Source organism: Lissotriton helveticus, chromosome 5_1, assembly GCF_964261635.1.
Source record: "Lissotriton helveticus chromosome 5_1, aLisHel1.1, whole genome shotgun sequence".
Classification (NCBI taxonomy): Eukaryota; Metazoa; Chordata; class Amphibia; order Caudata; family Salamandridae; genus Lissotriton; species Lissotriton helveticus.
In genome coordinates this window covers 523,565,773-523,585,911 of record NC_136065.1, presented here as the reverse complement: position 1 = coordinate 523,585,911, position 20,139 = coordinate 523,565,773, and the positions used below count along the sequence as shown (strand labels likewise).

Sequence of the window (20,139 nt, the reverse complement as noted above, 5' to 3'; positions counted from 1 at the left end):
TATGGTTGGGATCGGTATGGAGCCCTGTCCAAAAACTGCCTTGCTGTGGCGCGTGGTCCCGGCACTGAAGACACACAGAAATTTTTTTGCACTAGGACTTCTGTTGGCTAAACGCCAGGTTGCCTGTAGATGGGGCAGAGGACGAGCTCCCAAATTCAAGCTCTGGCTCCATACGATGTCTACCTGGCAAGATCACCTGCACAACTATTCTGAACTCTTACCGCACAAATCACGCCCCAAGGATATATTGGGGCCCCTCACTGCCTATCTGCTCCGACACCAGAGCGAAGACCAACCTGATACTTGAAGTGCTCTTCCCCTTTCCCCTGTCCCTGGCCTGCTCTTGCCCCTACCGTACTCCTCCTGCACCGCCCTCTCCCCTGCTTTCCTCCCTCCTGGGAGTGCGCTCCGGAGTCCGTGCCTGCCTGTTCTCTGTGCCTTGTCCCGTTCCCCCCCCCTCCTTGTCCCACGGTACTCCTATGCCTCTTCTTCATAGATAGTCCTCCCATACTCAATGCCCAGCTCCGCAGCCTGCCTCTACCAATGCGGCGCCCTGTTACTCGCGACACCACCATGTTACACGTAGCGTTACACACATGGCCTTGGCAATCTACTGAACTCGCAGACTTAGAGATGTGATGTCCCCCCCCCTCACCTCCCACCTCCCCCCCCCTCCTCCTCTCTTCCCCTCCTATCCCGTGTTAGCCAATAGCATCCCCAGGGTGAGGACCACACTTATTCTGGCGGAGACCACCTCTGTACTATTTTTCTGTATTCTGTGGTGCCCCACTCCTACATCCTCTGATCCACATACAAGGTATGGTGGTACATAACGGGTGGGATTGTTCCCAGTTCTATGTTTTTGGGGGGGAAAATTTCAAAAGAAGTCTCATTTGCACTCTCCTTGTATACGGTCTGCCTTCTCCTACTGCTATGCTTTATGCTCTACCTGACTGTGCTACATTTCTCACGCGGCCGGCCCTGAAGGGTTGTAGGCGACATGCTGTGTCTAACCATCCTGCCGTGTTGTGTTCAGTATGTGCCTACCTTTACCCTCCCTCCCCATATCTTTACGAGGCTGCCGGCCTGAAATCTCAGGTTGTAGGCGGAGGCTGTGTGTAGTGTGTACTGCTTTAACATCTAATAAAGGCTTAAAAAAAAAAAAAAAAAAAATGTGTTGTTAATCGGTGGGCTTTAATTACAGCCTCCCAGCACTATTTTCTCAAAAAGCTTTGTCATGCTTTCCCTCTTTGCTTCTTTTTAAATATTTCCAGTGCTGCATGCCTCTGCAAGCATAATGGTGGCCAAGCTTTGAGTTCTTATTTGTTGTCCCAATGCAGCTGCTTGACTTACTTTTTTGTTTTAATACTTTTTCTTTTTTTACATGGCAACACCCATGCTTCAGCTTTAAACAATTTAAGCTAAAGTGCGGGTGCCGCAATTGTCTCATAAGTAAAGCAACAAAAAAACTTTTTTTTCTATTGCTTTACTTATAAAGCTATTGCAGCACCCTTGGTTTAGCTTAAGATGTGTAAAGCTAAAACGTGGGTGCCGCAAAGGCCTTGCATTTGCAATAGTTTACGCTATTGACATTGTAAATGAGAATGCCTTTCATTTATATATTTACAAAACCTACAAGCAGTGTTTATGCACCGCGTTCAGGATTTGTAAACGCATAAATAAAAGGCATTATCATATACATTGCCAATGGCTTAAACGCTCATGAATGCGAGACCTATTGCATTGCAAATGCTTGTTTGACATACTGGCGTGAAATCACACTGATTTTCTAACTCCTTTCGAAGTTGAGGTATTTAAACACAGAAGATTGTCCTCAATTCCGAATGGCCATGGCGATGTTGGTTTTTAGAGCTTCTTTAAGCATCTTTAGGGCAACATAGAAAAGCAACCATGCAGCCCCAATTTGCAAATTCAGGTTCATGGATAGTTGGACCATCACAGTGTGATGCGCTTGAATTTTGCAGCCTGACTGCTGCAATTGTTCAATGGAGACACCTAAATCTACTGTAAGAATGTATAACCATCTTGAAAGACGTTAAAAGACCATCAACATAGGCCACATTTGCCTTTAAATGAAAAAGAATAGATGTGTGTTCTCAGTGTTCAGTAAAGTTCCTGCTCAAAAATCTTCCAAATATCTCTCTTCATTATCCCAGTTAGCAAAGATTTTTTGGGAGTGTTAAAGAATACTTTCACTGCTAGACAGCAACATATTCCACCATGAGAACGTAATGTTTTCCGGTGATGAGGGGATGGCTATGGAGTTCCACGCCTCCGTGTAGCCTCCTGTGACCCGTGGACTCTGACCCCGCCCCTCGAATGGCGGAACGCGAAAACACGGATTGAGACGCCGCGGCCACGACGGGGAGATGCTGCTGCTCCGGCGTCTATGGATTTAGCTGAGGAATTATAGCGTATCGCTTGTGCGGTGGGGGTTGCCTGCTGCGAGCCGCTGGGAGAGTCGCGGTTTATTCTTCATGCAAGTTTGCCGCTCGGTGTTCTCCCCCCTGGGTCCCGGCACTGCAGCCTGCCTCAGCTTGCCCCAGCCTGCCGGGGACGCTGCATTCTTCCTTTCTTGCTTGCTCGAGGTTGCTTTGCTCGAGGTTGAGGGGCTCACGGCTTTGGGTATTCCTAACTTCTAGAGCCCGGGGGCAGATTTCCCTAAATTTCATCGGGATTTCCACAGACTTTTCGGGCCTGTTATCTGCCGAGTATGTTCCACTGCTCTGCGCTGCTAATTGAAAACTGGAGCTACAGCTACCGGATCAGTGCAGGTGGTACCTTGGAATTTAACACTGTGAGCCCCCTGAAGAAAAGCTCCCCTTGTAGAAAAGGATTCTAAAGAAAATCTTCCTGTAGCATTGGTTGTTAAGAAGCTCGAACCTGCAGCACCGTGAGTAGACATTCTTTGACACGTAAAAATGGGCAAACCTCAAAGGGAAGGTGAGGGGGCTATTAAGATCAGCAAAGTCGAATTAGCTGCCCGTCAAAGCGAGAACTCGCTTAGCCCTAGCTAAAAAGACCTTTCGCAAAGCAGCTAAGGAGAGTGATAAAGGAAAAGGTAAAGCTGGGGGGGAAAGCTCAGCCGGGAATACACTACCGGAATCTTCAGAGGATGAATTACCTATTCCTCCTAACCCCAAAGGGTTAAAAAAAAGCTGGGATAGATTGTCAAGAAAGCAATGACTTAATGATACAGTCAGGTCCAGAACTTGTGCTAGAGCTAGAGCCAGAACCGGAGCTGGAAGCAGAATTACTAGCCTGTACTTTAGTATCAGTTCCGGAAACGTCACCTCAAGCAGGAGAGGTTAAAAATAAAAATGGTAAAGGAGGAAAAGAGGTTAAAGATTATCCGCTCTTTGCAAAAAAAAAACACTCCTAAGTCTCTTTCTGCACAATCCCCCGTTGCCTTAGCTCCTGCCGCCTCACCAACCGCAACATCTTTATCAGCCTCACCAGCCAACATTGCACGATCTAATGACCAATCTAAGGACTCTGGCCCAATAAAATCGTCCAAATCAATTTGTCATGATAAGACACCTGCGCCTCTTCTTCTAAGTGCTTTACAACCTTCTAGAAACTCCACATCAGAGACTTTGGGTGGGGCGGGTCATACGCAAGTCTGCTCTTCATCTCTAGTTAAACAAAGCGATGTATTGGGAGTCCCAAATGCAGAGGGGGATGAAGTACAGTTGTGCTCCGTCGAAAACAATTCAGGTGCTACAATAAATCCTTCAGTAGGGGAAGATAATTTTGTGGGACTGGAAGAGAGTTCAGAGGCAAGATATCATCTGGGCATCCGCGAAATGTTGAACCTGATTCTAGATGAAATTCAAGAAATCAAACATAATCAGCAAGTGGAGATAGCTGCCCTTCAATTAAGAATGGATACATTTGAGGAATCCATGCTGGTAATCCCAAAGAGACTTCAGGAGGCAGAGACGAGGATCTCTACACTCGAAGATCAAATTAACCTGTTTGCGGGAGAGGCAAAGGAGGCAACTAAGAAGAAGAATGCTCTTGAAAACAAGCTAGAGGAGCTCGAAAATCATTCTAGAAGGTCAAACCTAGGGATCGTGGGGGTTCCGGAAGGATCAGAGGGCTCCGATCCCATTCAGTGGGTTGATTCTTTTATTCACCATACAGTTCTACCTGAATTCGAGGGAGACCTGACAATAACAAGAGCTCATCGGGTCCCGGCTCAGCGCTTCCCTAATTCTCCATTTCCAAGAACTATTCTTTTGAATTTTGCTGATTATAGGATCAAGGAGAAGATTCTATCAAAAGCTTTCCAACAACGCCAATTTGCCGTATCAGAGACTGTAAAATGTAGGATCTTCTCTGATATGACTGCAGCAGCGGCAAAAAGAAGAAAAGAATTTGTGAAAATTTTACACTTATTCAAGGCAAATGGCGCTCAAGCCTCGATTGCACAGCAGTCAAAATTGAAGGTCCTGGTTAAAGGAAAATTCTATTTGTTTACGGACATAGAAGAAGCGCACTCTCTCCTGAAGGAGATTTCTTCAGGAGCTAGGTCGAAAAAGGGGAAAATCTAACTTAGGCCTGTTCTTGCTCTGATGTTTTTTTTTTGTTTTTTTTCCTTAGCATGAATAGTGTACAATATCTGTATGGGGCGGTAACAGATCTATGGGTCACTCAGGGTGTAACAAAAGGACACCCAGATCAGAAGAAGTGGGAGGAATGTGGCCAGCGTGGAAGGGAGGGGGACCTCCACATTCCTCGGGAGGGGGGGGGGAAATGCAGCAAAAAGGAATATGAGCAATGGGTATTTCACTAGTTTTAGTTTCTTTAATAGGTACGCAGCATTGATAAAATATTCTTTCAGATGAAAAGTAATACTTGTAATATCCTGTCAATTAATGCAAATGGAATGTTAAACAAACAGAAGTATGGGGCGTTGTTGAAATGGATAATTTTTATTAGACCTCAGTTGGTCTTCTTCCAGGAGACTCATTTCAAGTCTAATAGTCCGAAATTGTTTATTCCTAATTACTTTTCTAAGGTATTTTTCTCATCAGCAGGGGTGGCCCAGAGAGGGGTTGCTATTTACTTCTCAAGGGATCTTGCCTGGGAATTCCTTCAGGTTCATAGAGATGATAAGGGCAGGTGGATTTGGGTGGTGGCCAAATTGCAAAATAAAATTATAAACTTTGTCAACTATTATGGCCCCATCCACGATGATATTTCCGGTCTGTCAGAAATTTATGAATCTTTGAGGGGCGTCCCAGGACAGATAGTACTAGGAGGAGATTTTAATTTTATTCAAGACTTGTCAAGAGATACTTCTAACAAGAAAAAGAAACAGCTAAAGCCCAAAACAAAATGGTTTTTTGAAGCACTCTTACATGAATATCAATTAAGGGATCCATGGCGCTATAGAAATGCTGAAATTGAATCTTTTACATGCTATTCCCACCGGTTTCGGACTGCATCCAGAATAGATTTTTTTTTAAATATCTAGATCTTTTTTGATCTTAAGAGCTGGGATTGGATGCAATCCGTTTTCGGACCATGCTAGAATTGAATTAGAATTAGAATTGGGAGGAGTGGATGAGATGCGCCCCAGGTGGCAGTTGGATCGCACCCTCCTACAGAACCAGGAATGGGTTTCACAATTCAGAGATTGGATTACACAATACTTTGTAATAACGATAAAACAGCTGAACCCTTCTCGGTTTGGGGCGGATTCAAAGCATCAGCACGCGCCCAGATTATTGCATATACTAGCGCTAAGGCAAACGAAAGAAAGTTAAAAATAGCTAAGCTTCAATCAGACGTAGAGAGGGAATATGCATTGCAGCTCCAACATCATTCAAGCAAACTAGAGCAGGCTAAAATTCTTGGGGATTATTTTGTAGCGTAAGAGATTAACAGCTTGAAAGCCTTCCAACAAAAGGTCTATGAAGACAGCCAGTTGGTGGGGAAATTACTAGCTAACTCTACCAGAAAAAAGCAGGAGTCATCACTGATAGTGAAAATTCGCGATCCTCAGAGTGGGCTGGAGGAGGAGGATAGAGACAAGATCTCAAAAATCTTCCTGGATCATTTTGAAAAAATTTACTCAACGGAATATCAGGTAGAGGATGTAATGATCCAGGACTATTTTGCAGACATAAAAATCCCCAAAATCTCCGAAAGTCGGGTAGATCAAATTAGTCTGGAAATAAATACCCCTGAAATACAAAACTGTATAAAGGCAACCTCAGGGGGAAAAGCTACCGGCCAGGACGGATTCCCAATAGAATTTTATAAGGTCTTTTTTAGAGAATTAGCAACTCCTTTGAAAAAGTTATATAATCATGTTAGGTTAGGCGGGTACGTCCCTGCTGAGTTTAAGGAATCTACAATCATATGTTTTCTTAAAAAAGATAAAAATCAGTATGATGTTAATTCATACAGGCCGATTAGCCTACTAAATTCGGATTACAAAATCCTTATGAAAATATGGGCTGAGAGATTTGTTTTTGCTGCCCAGGAGGTCATTCATCAGGACCAGTCTGGGTTTATTGCAGGTCGTTATATGGCAGCAAACACTGAGTTCCTAATCCAGGCATTGGACTATTTTAATATTAATTTGACCCCAGCCTGTATATTGATGATGGACGCGGAAAAAGCGTTTGACTTAGTGAATTGGGCTGCATTATTTTACTCTCTCGGTCAATTTGGTTTCCCACCCTCAATTATTAAGATGCTTTATAACATCTACGAGGGCGCATCGGCCCAAGTAATAATCAATATGAAAGAGGGTGGTAAGATCAAGGTAAACAGGGGCACAAGGCAGGGCTACCCGTTGTCCCCGTTGCTTTTTACTTTCTTTATCGAACCTTTAGTAATTAAGATTAGGGACAACGTGGCTATTAAGCCCCCTTTAGTCGGTATGTCTAAATTAAAGCTGTTTGCCGACGATATTATTTTATATTTATCACCCATAAAAGAAAATATCGAAAATTTGATGAGGGAGTTCAATAATTATGAAAAGATAGGGGGTTATAAAGTAAATCCAAAAAAAACTGAGGTCCTTGCATTAAACACTGATCCTCATTTTCTCCCTGCCGATCTGCAGGCCCAAGCTGCAAGAAGCGACCCAATAAGATATCTGGGCATATATGTGACCACCGAATATGATATGCTCTATTCTATGAATTATATCAGAATGAAGAACAACATTCGGAACCTTTTAGATCACTGGCTTCTTCTTCCATTATCAATTATAGGTAGGGTCTCGTTGATCAAGATGTCGGTGCTGCCTTTGCTTATCTTTTTGTTCAGTAACGTGCCCATTAAAATTAATGTAAAATTTTTTAAAGAACTTGAAACAATGATGAGAGGCTTTATATGGGGTAACAAAGCTTCAAGAGTTAGACTTCCAGTATTACAACTTCAGGCTGAACAAGGAGGCTTAGCCCTACCCCATTTAAGGACCTATTATGAAGCCGCATTTTTTGATATATTGGCAGGATTATTGAGGAATAATCAAACAAGAGATAATTTTTTTCTTACAAGAATGCTACAAGAGGTAGGCTCTCAAATTCCATTTTTTTTTAAAAATCGCAAGGCTCCCAAAGAGGTCAAGATATAAAACATTAAGAGAATATGCCTCAAGAATGTCGTTCCTTTTCAGAAAACAGGGTACTGATGGTTCTCATTATCTAAGTTTAAAAGAATGTACTCAAACAGGCCTCCCACTAAGCTTGAATCGTATTAAATCTTGGGAACTTTGTGGCTTCCGAGAGTTAAGACATTTTGTAATCCAAAACAGGGTAATTAGTTGGCAGGAGGTAGCCGCTAGAATAAATGGTTCACTACACCCGACTTTTTTTGAATATATGCAGATTTTTAATTTTATTAGAAAAGAGATAAGTGGCCTGTTTAATCCCCCAAATATCATACTAACAGCCCTGTACGATGGAATGAGTAAAGGTATTGGATACTGGTATAAGATGCTTCATTGCTCAAATCAAAATGTTTTAGTAGATAGTCATCTTGAGAAAATAAATCTCGCTACACAATGTAACTTTTCCACAAAGGATTGGGAGGTCATTTGTCAGTTGGGGAATAGATCATTGCGAGCTGCCAACTATAAAAGGATGTGCTTTCTGTCTCATTGGTTAGCATATTATACACCGGAGGCTTTGGAAAGGATGTTTCCCGGAGCTGAGAATAAATGTTTCAGATGTTTGGCTAGTAGCCAGGGAGGATGGCATCACGTTTTTTTTTCTTGCCACCAGTTAGAAACTTTCTGGAAGGGAATATTTGCAGATATCGAACAGGCTATTGGGAAATCTCTTCTACCAATAGCAGAAGTAGCCCTGTTCGGTATATGCAAAGATAGGAGCAGGTTTAATAAAGCAGAAGAGGTATTTATATTTATATCTTGCGCAGTTGCTCGTTCCTTAATTCTTCAAAACTGGAAGTCCAGCGAGATCCCATCACACTTGAAATGGTTCAACAAAATGAGGAGAACATGTTTTTTTGAAAAGGCTTATGCTAGTAGAGTGGGAGCTGTTGGGAGATTTGAGAGGAACTGGAAATATTTTGAGACTCTAGAAGTAATTAAGGGAGGATGATTCGTGAAGAAAATTGTGAGGAGATGATTCTTCTTTTATAGCCTTCTATCTGATTTCCAGGACATCTACACTTACTAGCACCTTTTCCTAGATCAGATTGCATTTAGCACTTTTTAAGATAGTACTTTTTTGTACTTTTGGCACTTTTGCACTAGCACTTTATTGCAGTTTTGCACGTTTTTGCTGATGCATCTTATAAATTGCATATTTTGTACTCGATGTCCTGGAAAATTTTAACGCTGTAGTAGGCTGTCTTTTTCTATCTCGTTGAACCTTCCTTTTATCTTTGCATATCGTTTTTAACTTTTTAACTTTTTATCTCTTGTTTGTTATTTGAGAAATTTATTGGAAATTTGTGATTATTGAATTCTAAAGTATATCATGTTTTGTACCTTTGGCTTACCTGTTGCTCTATTGAATAAAAAAAAAAAAAAAGAGAACGTAATGTTTTCCCTCTAAAATGATGGCGTTTGCTTATGAGCCTATACACTAGGTGTCATTTTGAAAGGTAGGAAAACGTGATTTTAAATATTAAATAAGTCATCACTAAGTGCACCTTGCTTCAACAAGCTAGGATGCATAATATTTAAGAGTGGAAGATGTGCAACATTAGAAATGACCTATTCTCCCAGTGAGTAGACTCAATACAACAGTGTCCTTGATCAGGCTGTAGCTGATACAAAAGAAAAGTAAGAGTATAGAGTATGCATTTTAATCTATAATTTTTTATATGTACCAGTTACAGACTCCATTCAAAGACTTGTTTTTACATTTTAATAAAAATACAATCTAGTAGTGAAGTTGGATTGTTATTTAAAGAAATGTATTACCTCTCCTGTAGTCACCCATTGACATTGGGAGTTCAGTGGTTCACTGCTGACATAGACCCTTTTGCCTCTGGGTTACCAATTCATATTTAATACAGCCTGCTCTCTATCCGTCCGCTTTTGCGGAGCTGTTTATGAGCTTGTGTGAGGTGAGTTACTGGTTTCAAGCCATAGGCTAGACAGTGTCTCTTCACTCCTCCGAAAATCAGCACATTTCTTTTCACATTGCTACACACAGGAGAACTGGTTTCGGGTGGCTTCCTTTTTCAAGTACTTCTCTATGCAGTTCTGCTGACACAGCCTTTGTGTGGGATGATGTTCCTCACAGCTGGGTAGTCTCCAGCCTGTAGCACCCACAGCAGTGACATAAAGAAGTGTAAACTATCTACTCCTGGCTGTTGACAGACACAAGACAGTGATCAGGAAAGAGACAGAAGATTGATTTTACCTAAAAGACCCTTCTCGCTGTGAACAACAGAGTACAGACAACTTCTCACCATCTACCAAATGACAGTGCTACATGAAGAACCTAATGACATTTCTATAGGAGCTTTGTCCTCTCTCCGCAGTCTAGGTCTCCCCCGGCCTGCATCTCTGGTGAAACACTACCACTAGCTGGGAAAACAACATCTCCCCCATCTTATGTACAGGAACAGGTCATGGGCTTCCAACATGGAACCCAAAACTTTCCATCACTCGTCTTCGCTTATATGTACAATGCATTTACTATGTTAGCCACATACACAAACATACACTTGGGTGGGATTAGGTGACCAAACAGAGTGGAAATATTGCTGCACATTGGCGATACACTCTCAGCCAGTGCTAAATAACTCCTATTTTGTGAGTTAGGGACACAACATGCTAGGGCTCTTAATGTTTTAATGACGTGCACACCTCAGAATCACATGTTTAAGCTGTATGCCCCAGATATGGAGCACCGTTTTAATATTGTTTCTTTCTACACCTTACATCCTCCAATTGCTTGCTATCTCAGAGATACTTCCCCCATTATACTTCTAAAACCCTGAACATAAAATTGAACTTGACGTACTTCCGATTGATTCCTCTCATTCCTTTCCTCAGTAACCCTATCCTTAACTTCCATCCTCTGTATGCCTTCTATTTCTCAGTATAGCCTCCTCTCAGTTTCACGACTGCCTTAATCCATCTCATTGTAATTCTGAAATTGACTAATACCTTATTTCATAGATCACAACCTCTCCTCTTTTCAACCCTTTCCCTGAAAACTGAAATTACCTATTATACACCAGCCTGTCTATCCCACCAACCTTTCACCCGAAACCACATAAGGCTTAACTAATGATCAACCCTAACTGCTATTAATATATCACAATGTAACTGGAGTAAATGCATGCAGTTTTTTTTCTAAAGAACACACGACTAATCGCAATAACCACAATAACCACTAAATTAACCTCTAACCTTGAGTTCTGGAGTAGCGTGCTACTTGTCATAAAGCGCTTTAACGCCTCGTCACGAGTAGTAAGTGCTATATAAATGCGATTACATTTGTTTCCCCTGGTTATGTGGGGTCGTCTGGCGCATACCTGGGCACAGGAAATCAGGAAGGCTGTACACAAAGAGAACAAGGCCTTTCAGGATGGGAGGGGTGGTGTGTCAGGAATAATCAGGAAATTGTGAGTTCCTTGACCCCTCCTCTCTCCACAGAGCCTGCTGTAGAGTTATTCTGTAGAGAGCGTGTTGATCATCTGGAACCTAACAGATTTTTTGTTCTTTTATCTACATTTACAGAAGTTAACAGCAGGCTGCTGGCAGCCCCCCACACCAACTACGGGGCCCTCGAACACGGGATCGCTGAGACCTTCATGGTAAGTGCAGCATTACTTTCTGAAAACCTGCCACCACTCACTGTGTGTATGTATTTTGTGCAGCGCTAACCTGCCACTTGGCGGCTACTTCAGGGCACCCGGGGACATGCTAACTATGCAGAAATGTTAAGAGCCGGGCGATTCGAAATCTGCAGAGAGGCACATGGAGAGAATGAGCATCGTGCTTTGAGGGTGCTGGCAGTAGAGTTGCATCATGGTGTTCTCGCGAGAATCTGGAGCGGAGTGAAGTCGGTTAATATAAAGTGACAGGCGACATGGACAATCACGCACATCCACTATAGTACCATCATGCCGACACTCCCCACCCCCAAGCACATAGCATGCATTGCTGTCTCTGTTGGGCATATGTTGGCATCTTTAAATGCTAGTGCATGTGGTACATAGATTGTATGTATGACAGAAGGTTGTTCTGTTTCTACCTCTGCTCTTCCTGGTCTGTGTGAGGAGATGTGTGCCTGCTGCTGGCCGAGTTGTACACGTTCTCTGTGTGAGGGAAGCTTGAACTACTGTTGCATGCTGTATACCACTGTGTGTAAAGGAAACCTACAAAGATTCTGGCGCTGGACCACTTGTGTGTGATGTAAGCCTGTACTGGAGATTGGTGTAGCTAGTGTGTGAAAGCAGTTGGCACTACATTTGATTGTAACTTGTTCTTCAAACAAGTAGACGGAATTCCTTTCCAGCTGCAGCTTTGTGCCCTCAAAAAAAGCCTGTAAGATAGCCCAGTGGACTAATTCATCCATTGTTGAGGTCTGTAAGTTACCTGAAGGTCACAGGTCTGAATTTCAGTGGGTCCATTAAGCGTTTCATCTGTCCGAGGTCGATAACATGAGCAATATTAAATTGGCTTCTAGGTAACACGTTTTAAGCGCCTAGATACCAGCCAAATGGAAGTGTGCTATATGAGTAATAATGATTTATTATAATTTTTTTAAAATTTTCAATAACATTGACTGCCCCTGGCTTGACAGTATTCAAGGAAAAAAGAACAAAAAATCCCCCTTTTTTCCAGGTTTTTATAGAAAAAGCTTTTAAACATTTTGTATACGTTTCCGTTATCCAAACTGACTTTTTGTATTTTTTATTGTTCTGACCCTACCTATGCTCTGCTCAATAAAAAATTATTTAAAAAAAGAGTAATAATAATGATTTATGATTATAAGTCTTTAAAACACGATGACTTTGCAAGCGGTTACAACATGCCAGCATGTCTCTTCACCCAGCGGTGATGTACGTCATCGCCTGGCAAGGGTGCTGCTGAGGGTGCTAGCTGATGCCACATAGCTTTCAGTGGAATATTCTATTTCCTTGTTCTCGCAAGCGACGCTTCCCGGTGCACAGTGAATGATACATGGTGCCGCTCGCCATAGAGGTTGCTGTTTGAACTGACTTTCTAGCGTTTTTAAAGCCTGAATTGCCATTGCTGCAGGAGCAGCCCTCATTTGCCAAAACTGACCGGGACCTTGAGCGAGGAGACGCGAGGCCGCAGAGGAGGTGAGAGGCGCGGCCCCGGGACTGCGAGGGACAGCGTTAGTAACACCAGCTGTTCCCTCTTCCCGCGTGAGCCGCGCCCCCTCCCAGTGCCCCGCCCCCTACAAGGCGTACAAAACCTCTCGCGGCCCCCGCTTCGCGGGAGCCGCTCGCCATAGAGGTTGCTGTTTGAACTGACTTTCTAGCGTTTTTAAAGCCTGAATTGCCATTGCTGCAGGAGCAGCCCTCATTTGCCAAAGCTGACCGGGACCTTGAGCGAGGAGACGCGAGGCCGCAGAGGAGGTGAGAGGCGCGGCCCCGGGACTGCGAGGGACAGCGTTAGTAACACCAGCTGTTCCCTCTTCCCGCGTGAGCCGCGCCCCCTCCCAGTGCCCCGCCCCCTACAAGGCGTACAAAACCTCTCGCGCCCCCGCTTCGCGGGAGCCGCTCGCCATAGAGGTTGCTGTTTGAACTGACTTTCTAGCGTTTTTAAAGCGTGAATTGCCATTGCTGCAGGAGCAGCCCTCATTTGCCAAAGCTGACCGGGACCTTGAGCGAGGAGACGCGAGGCCGCAGAGGAGGTGAGAGGCGCGGCCCCGGGACTGCGAGGGACAGCGTTAGTAACACCAGCTGTTCCCTCTTCCAGCGTGAGCCGCGCCCCCTCCCAGTGCCACGCCCCTTCCCTACAACACACCTACTTAAACAGGGCTCATAACGCGCATCGCGGGACGCGCGCGGGTCGACGCCCGGGCGAAGCCCGGGCCAAGGGCGGGCCCGTTGTTGCCCGTTAGTGCCCGGTAGAGACCGGACCGGGCCACCTCTCTTTTATCACTGATCCAACAAACAAACATGCCACCAAAAACAAGGAGCACCTCTAAGCCAAAATCTAAACACGCGCAGGAGGTAGCACAAGTAACAGGCCCTATTGATTTATTCATTTCGCGTGTCCCTGAGACAATAAACCAGAGCATAGCCCTGATGGAGAAGAGAGTATCATTAGACCTTATGAGTGCACACGCGAAGCGTTCCTCATTAGGCGCTATAGCAAACGCTACCTCTCCCATCAATCTCAATACACAAGATTGTTCTCTTCCAGTGACACTGTCAGTACCTGATTTAAACACAGTACCGTCGGTGGTAGACCTGTCAGTTACACATTCTGAGTCAGACCTCTCCATAACATTTGACGACATGGAAGCAACCCCTGATCTAGCCGGTTGTCAAACTCAGGGGGACGCTCAATCCAATGAAAACCCCCCCCAGAAAGGTGATAGGGAAGGAGCAATCCCAAAAACACGTTCAGTAAATAATGACGAATTACCTAGTGTCCCGTGCTCTGAACACACAACAACTCATTTAAACTCCACGTCCCATAGCACATTAATTTTCCCAGAAACTATTCTCCCACACAAGGCAATCTCAAACGACTATATGGGAAATCAATGTAAAACTTGCAGAATCACCTCGCAAGTTCTTACCACAATAAAAGACCTCTTATATCAATATCTAAAGCCCATTCAATTCAGCATTAGAAATCTCGAAGCCCAACTAACTATAATTTCGGCCACCCTCCTAGACTCTAATACCCGTATAGAAATAAAGGGGCAGCGTAACACTTCGCAGCCACCCAAAAAACAGAATCAAGTACCCACGCCTAAAACAGTTAACCACACAAACCCAACGTCCCTAGCACAGAAAAACTTCAAACAAAACATCACACTTCCCAAACCTGCAGTTAAAACGTCTCAACCTCAGAAAGAGAAACCTTCTGCTATAACTGTACACCAAACAGTAAGCACAGATACAGACAAGACAGATACTCCAGGCCCAATGATAAAGACAGACACCAGCAGAGCCTGCTTAGAAAAAAGGTCCGAAACCCTTCCACTGAATTCATTCCCTCTCAAAAGACTCCAAAAAATACACCCAAAAAACCTCCACCAACTAGACGTCCTGTATACTTGCCCCCGGAAGCTACTCCCTACACATTAGTCCTCACAGGAGTGCCAGAGCTAACTGATGATACACCAGAAACTGCATGGTCACTTAAAAATAAAGCCATGCAGTGGCTAAGCATTAATAGACCTCTCGAATCCCATCTATCGGGTGGAATAATCACAGCCCGTAGGGTAGCTTGGATAGGCAAAACGGCAAAATCAATACGCGGAGACTGTATCATTATAACGTGCAGAGATCCCTCAACAGTAGACTATATTTGTGCATGGCCTCAGCTCGACAAAAAAGGGGGGATCGATGCTCGACACCTTTCTTTCTTCTATCCCCCAGCGAAACAGCAGCGTAACCCTCCACCCTGGGCATGGCACCAGCTCCCCAAAGAGCCGTGGAATCAGGAGCCATGGTATCAAGCGCCATGGAAACAGATTGAAAACCCTTATGACCATATAGCTAGGGGCGGACCAAGAGAAAGGCCCAGAGAACGCCAGAGGCCATATTGGCAGGACGGACCCTGCCAAACCTACGAAGGATGGCAGGGCTTTCCAACCCAAAACCGTTTCGATTGTCTCGAAATGGTCGACTGACCAATCCGGGACAAACTTAGCAAACAAATATTTGATATCAGGTCACAATTAGCAATCTCCAAGCAGCATGCAACATCTCCAAAGTCCGAGGTACTATCTCTACACTCAAAAAAGCTTCCACCAAACATCCCTCGGGCAGAACGTGATATCAACTTGGGAATACGTGTCCAACAAGCCTCAGCGAATATCAACAACCCGACAACACTCGCAACTGCGAAGGAACTACCAACTCTGAGCCTAGCCATTGCCTACTGGAACGTTGCAGGTTTAACAACAAAAATAACCTGTCCCTCATGGCTCGACACAGCAAGGAGCAACCAAATTCTGTGCCTACAGGAGACCTGGCGCACAACTCCACTTCATTTAGTGGGCTACAAAACATTCTTCACCAAAGCAGTACCTAGTACTATGGGAAGACCAAAAGGTGGACTTATGATCTATTTTTCTAATACTGTTCCACTTACTGTAAAACTATTAAAGGAAACACACATCTTTCAAATCATTCAAGTCACACAACCAACGGAATCAAAGAAAAACTTATATGTATTCATAAATTACTATAATAACACCGGTACTCTGGAATGCTGCTCATACCTAGACGAAATAGCGGCATACTTACTTTTACTTCTGAAGACAAATCCCAATTCCATACTCAACTACATCTGGGGAGGTGACTTCAATTTATCATTGTGCCCAAATTACAAAAATGGGAACTGTGGGCTCCAGAACGAACTCGGAAATCCCATTCCCCACTATGTGCACACGTTGGGTGGTAACAAACTAAATGAAATCCTCTTCACCCTAGACCTTGACTTTGCTAACGAACTAGTCAACCCGGTGCAGGATTTTCTACCCACCTTTCACGGGCGAGGCTCTCTGTCTACCATCGACTATATTTTAGCTTCAAACTCCTATAATGGGCAACTAAAAAACTATAAAATAGGGTCTAATCCAATCAGTGACCATTATCCTCTTAGTGTGGAAATCCTCATGAAAAAAGCTGGAACACTCTCTGCAAAAGCCAGCTCCCTTGACCAACAATCGCTGGCCATGAGGAAGACGAATGGCTACGCAATTAAATGGTCAAAGATCGACCCAGAAGAGATAACACAAAGGGTCCTCGAAAAAACGCATCTCTGGTTAACGAACTGTTTGTCCCCCGAGGCATCCCCAGAAATAATTATCACCTCCTTTTATAACATCCAGGAATCAATAAGGGACGAGCTATTCATAAACACTAAAAACAAGCCAAGACTTCCTACCACGAGATGGTTTGACACTGACTGTCGAAAGACCCTTACATCCCTTAAAGAAGCCCTAAGACAGAAACCGAGGGATCTCCAAATAATCTCACAACGGAGAAAAATCTATAATATCGCCCGGAAAAATCGCAAAAAGCAGATAAAGCAAGATCTATGGCTTCAACTACACGACAGTGCAGCAAAGAAAGATAGCACTGCTTTCTGGCAGACCATAAGATCACCCTTTCTGGCTAACATCACTGACCCAAACCACCTTGATGTGGCAATAACTGAGGACGACTGGGTCTCCCACTTTACAAAAATCTTTGCAATACCAACGGGTGCTGCTCAAACAATTCAAACACAAGACTCTGAAACAGCCAAGAGAAATATCTATCCCATTAGGCTACGTTTTACCCTCAACGAGGTCAGAAAGGCAATCGAGGCCTCAAAACCTGGCAAGGCCCCCGGCCCAGACGGGGTTCCCATGGACTTGTTCCTACATAATGTTGATTATTGGTCAATAATAATCACACGGGTAATGGCAGCAGTTGCCGAAACCGGTCTCTTCCAATCATGGTCCACATCTACATTACTGCCCATCTTTAAGAAAGGGGACCGCAACGACCCCGCGTGCTACCGACCAATCTCCCTTCTGGACTCCACGGGCAAGATTGCAGGTCGAATACTCCTGGACCGACTACAATCTTGGGCCCGGGAGAATAACATCATCACTGACCTGCAATATGGTTTCCAGAAGGGGCTCGGAACGGTGGAACAGGCCCTAAACCTCGTCCTTTTGGCTGGAAAGTACACACGCGCTAAAGGAGGTAACATCTATCTGGTCTATGTAGACCTAAGCGCGGCTTTCGATTGCGTACAGCATGCAAAGCTATGGCAGATCCTGGAAAACCTCGGAGTGGACCCTCCCATACTAGCCTTCCTGAGAGAGCTATATACCAACGCAGAAGGTCGAGTCCGTTTTGGCATTGGCGGCGAACTATCACGTCCCTTTAAAATATCACGAGGAGTAAGGCAGGGGTGCGTGCTGGCTTCCTTCCTGTTTAATTTATACACAAACGGGCTCGAACAGGCCATGCTGGAAGGGAGCCTGGACCTCCCGCAGATAGACCATCGCCCGATACCAATCCTCCTATATGCCGACGACTCTGTCATCCTGGCACGGACATCCAACCAACTCCAGCGACAGCTAAATAAATATGTGACTTTCATGGACTCCCTGGGATTGAAAGTTAATATTAAAAAAACTTTCACAATGACCATCGGACCAAGACCAGGAGTCTCCAAGCCCATATCCATTAACAACAGTAGACTAGAAAAAACATCGGTATACCCATACCTGGGCATTTTAGTGGAAGACACAATGATCTGGAGTAAGACAGTGGAAGCTAGAAACCTCAGTTTCCGTCGCGCAGTATCAGCATTAAGTGCGTTTTCAAGGAAACTAGGCAAACCAGCTCCAGCGGAACTATTAACGATATACTATGCAAAATGCCACAGTGTGGCCACGTACGGAGCAGGCATCTGGGGCCATGGATGTATCGACCAACTCCAGGTTACTGAGAACGCTTTTATCAAATACATCCTAGCTCTCCCCCAAAGCTCCCCGATCCTAGCCTCACATCGGGAACTGGGTATGGAATATATGACCGACACCATACGATGCCAGCCCATCCTACTGTGGCAGCGTATATGGTGTAACCCCGAAAGTCACATCACCCGTTCCCTCATCCCTGAATGTCTCGGCCTAGCGTACTGGAAAAAAATACCCTGGCTCAATTACATTCACAAATTTTTTCTAGACCTTGACTGCGAGCACTACTTCCTCGAACCCCCTTCAATAGAAGATATCTCGAAGAAACATTTGAAGGAACTATGTATGGGCCACTTAAGGGAACTCCGCAACCAAACTGAGATTACCAAAAAACATAATGAAAAATCTCGCATATTGCAGACAGGGAAACTCATACAGCCATACCTGACATACTTCCTCTCAAACTATGAAAAGTTTTTAATCACAAGACTCCGGTTCAATCTTTTTTTCCGTCTGGTCTCATTTCCAGAAATGAAGAACTGGTCCAGAAAATTGACGAGTTGCCCTTGCGACGGAGTCTCTGAACAATCAACGATACATGTTGTCCTTTTCTGCAAGTACTACAGACTAGCAAGGAAAACATGGATTTTGCCCCTCCTCCGCTCAAGCGGTCTTAGACAATCACATTCAGCACTTTCTCACTTACAATCCCCGAAATCCCCGCATGAAGCAAAAATGATAGCGACCTTTCTTAAAATTGTAATATCAACTCGTCGCAAAGTCAACTTCTAAACTTGATTCACTTGTATAACAGTAACCCGCTTTTGACATCTTTTGTTCGGTATAGCGATGCCAGTTCTGTGATCATTTGCACATTGACTTTTTTCCTTTTGACTATGTTATATTTCCCTGTTTTAAATGTACTTTTTATGATTATACAAGCCTATAATCGAATAAAAGTTGATGAAATGAAATGAATGATACATGCGCAGTGTGCTTATCAGCCCGTTTTAGCTCTGGGGCAGGGTGTCGGTAGGTCATTGGCATTGGCAGAGTAGTACGTAGGAAAGAGCCGCATCAAGTGCGCGTGCCTGTGTGAGTGCGGATCACAGTACGAGAATCGCAGGTGTAGGTGCTGGGCAGGGCTGGGTTGAGGTAAATCAGGAAGGGTTACGTTTTGGCGTCTGGAGTGCGGAACTGCTGCAGGCTCAGATTTAGGTGTCCCAGCAGAGCTGTGGGCGAGTTTCAGTGCTGGAATATTGGGTGTAGATGCGTGCCATGGTTGCGTGGCATTGGTAATGCTGCCAATGGGATTTCAGTACTTGAATGGCACATGCTGCTGCTGATTGTGATCAAGGTGCATTGTGTAGCTGCGCGTGAACAAAAAGCTCGAAGATGTGCTTGAACCTCTGGAATGTATATACATATTTGGTACATTATTTCCACCGGTGTACTCTTAAGCGCAGACCTCCCCTCATTCGAGGGCTGTCGAAAATACACGACTCGTTTGTGCACTGTGAAGGAACTCTGGACATGTCTGTAGTGTTGCAGTATGTGGGTGCAACCACTATGACCCGCGTCTAGAACAGCGTTGATACTCCGCCCCCCCCACAAGCGTGGGATAGTTGGTTTGGCCCGACGTGGATACGGATGGCACGTGCTGTAATTAATAAAAGGCCCAGGACCCTGGGCGTGGCAGGCAGTGTACTGACCACCAACTCAGTAACGTGTGGTCTCCAGTTCATTACCACTAGGCCCGACCAGAACATTACACTGGCGACGAGGTGGTCTCGCCACCCCATCGCGTGCCACGCACCGCCGCTCTGCCACTCACGGGCCGACGTCTGCTGCCCCTGCAGTTTGCCCCAAACGGCGTGCTCAGCGCACCCCCGCCGGTAGAGTTGTCCCGGCGACCAAGCAGAAGGCCTTACCGGTGTGCGGCCCAGCCGCGCTGCACCAGCGTCCCCTGCCATCGGGACTCTCCGCGACTCCCCGACGCTCCAGTGAGCAGGTGCTTCCTGCG

General features: G+C 44.7%; 1 protein-coding gene across 5 annotated transcripts in view; it reads left to right on the top strand.

Annotated features, from left to right (window-relative positions):
• Window positions 1-20,139, top strand: part of ATP13A2 (ATPase cation transporting 13A2) — an 861,654-nt gene that overhangs the window by 366,197 nt on the left and 475,318 nt on the right. For all 5 annotated transcript variants that reach the window (XM_078642867.1, XM_078642866.1, XM_078642870.1 and 2 more), the window contains one exon: window positions 11,213-11,289. In XM_078642867.1, the coding sequence (XP_078498993.1) occupies window positions 11,213-11,289 (77 nt within the window). The remainder of the gene's footprint in view (window positions 1-11,212; window positions 11,290-20,139) is intronic.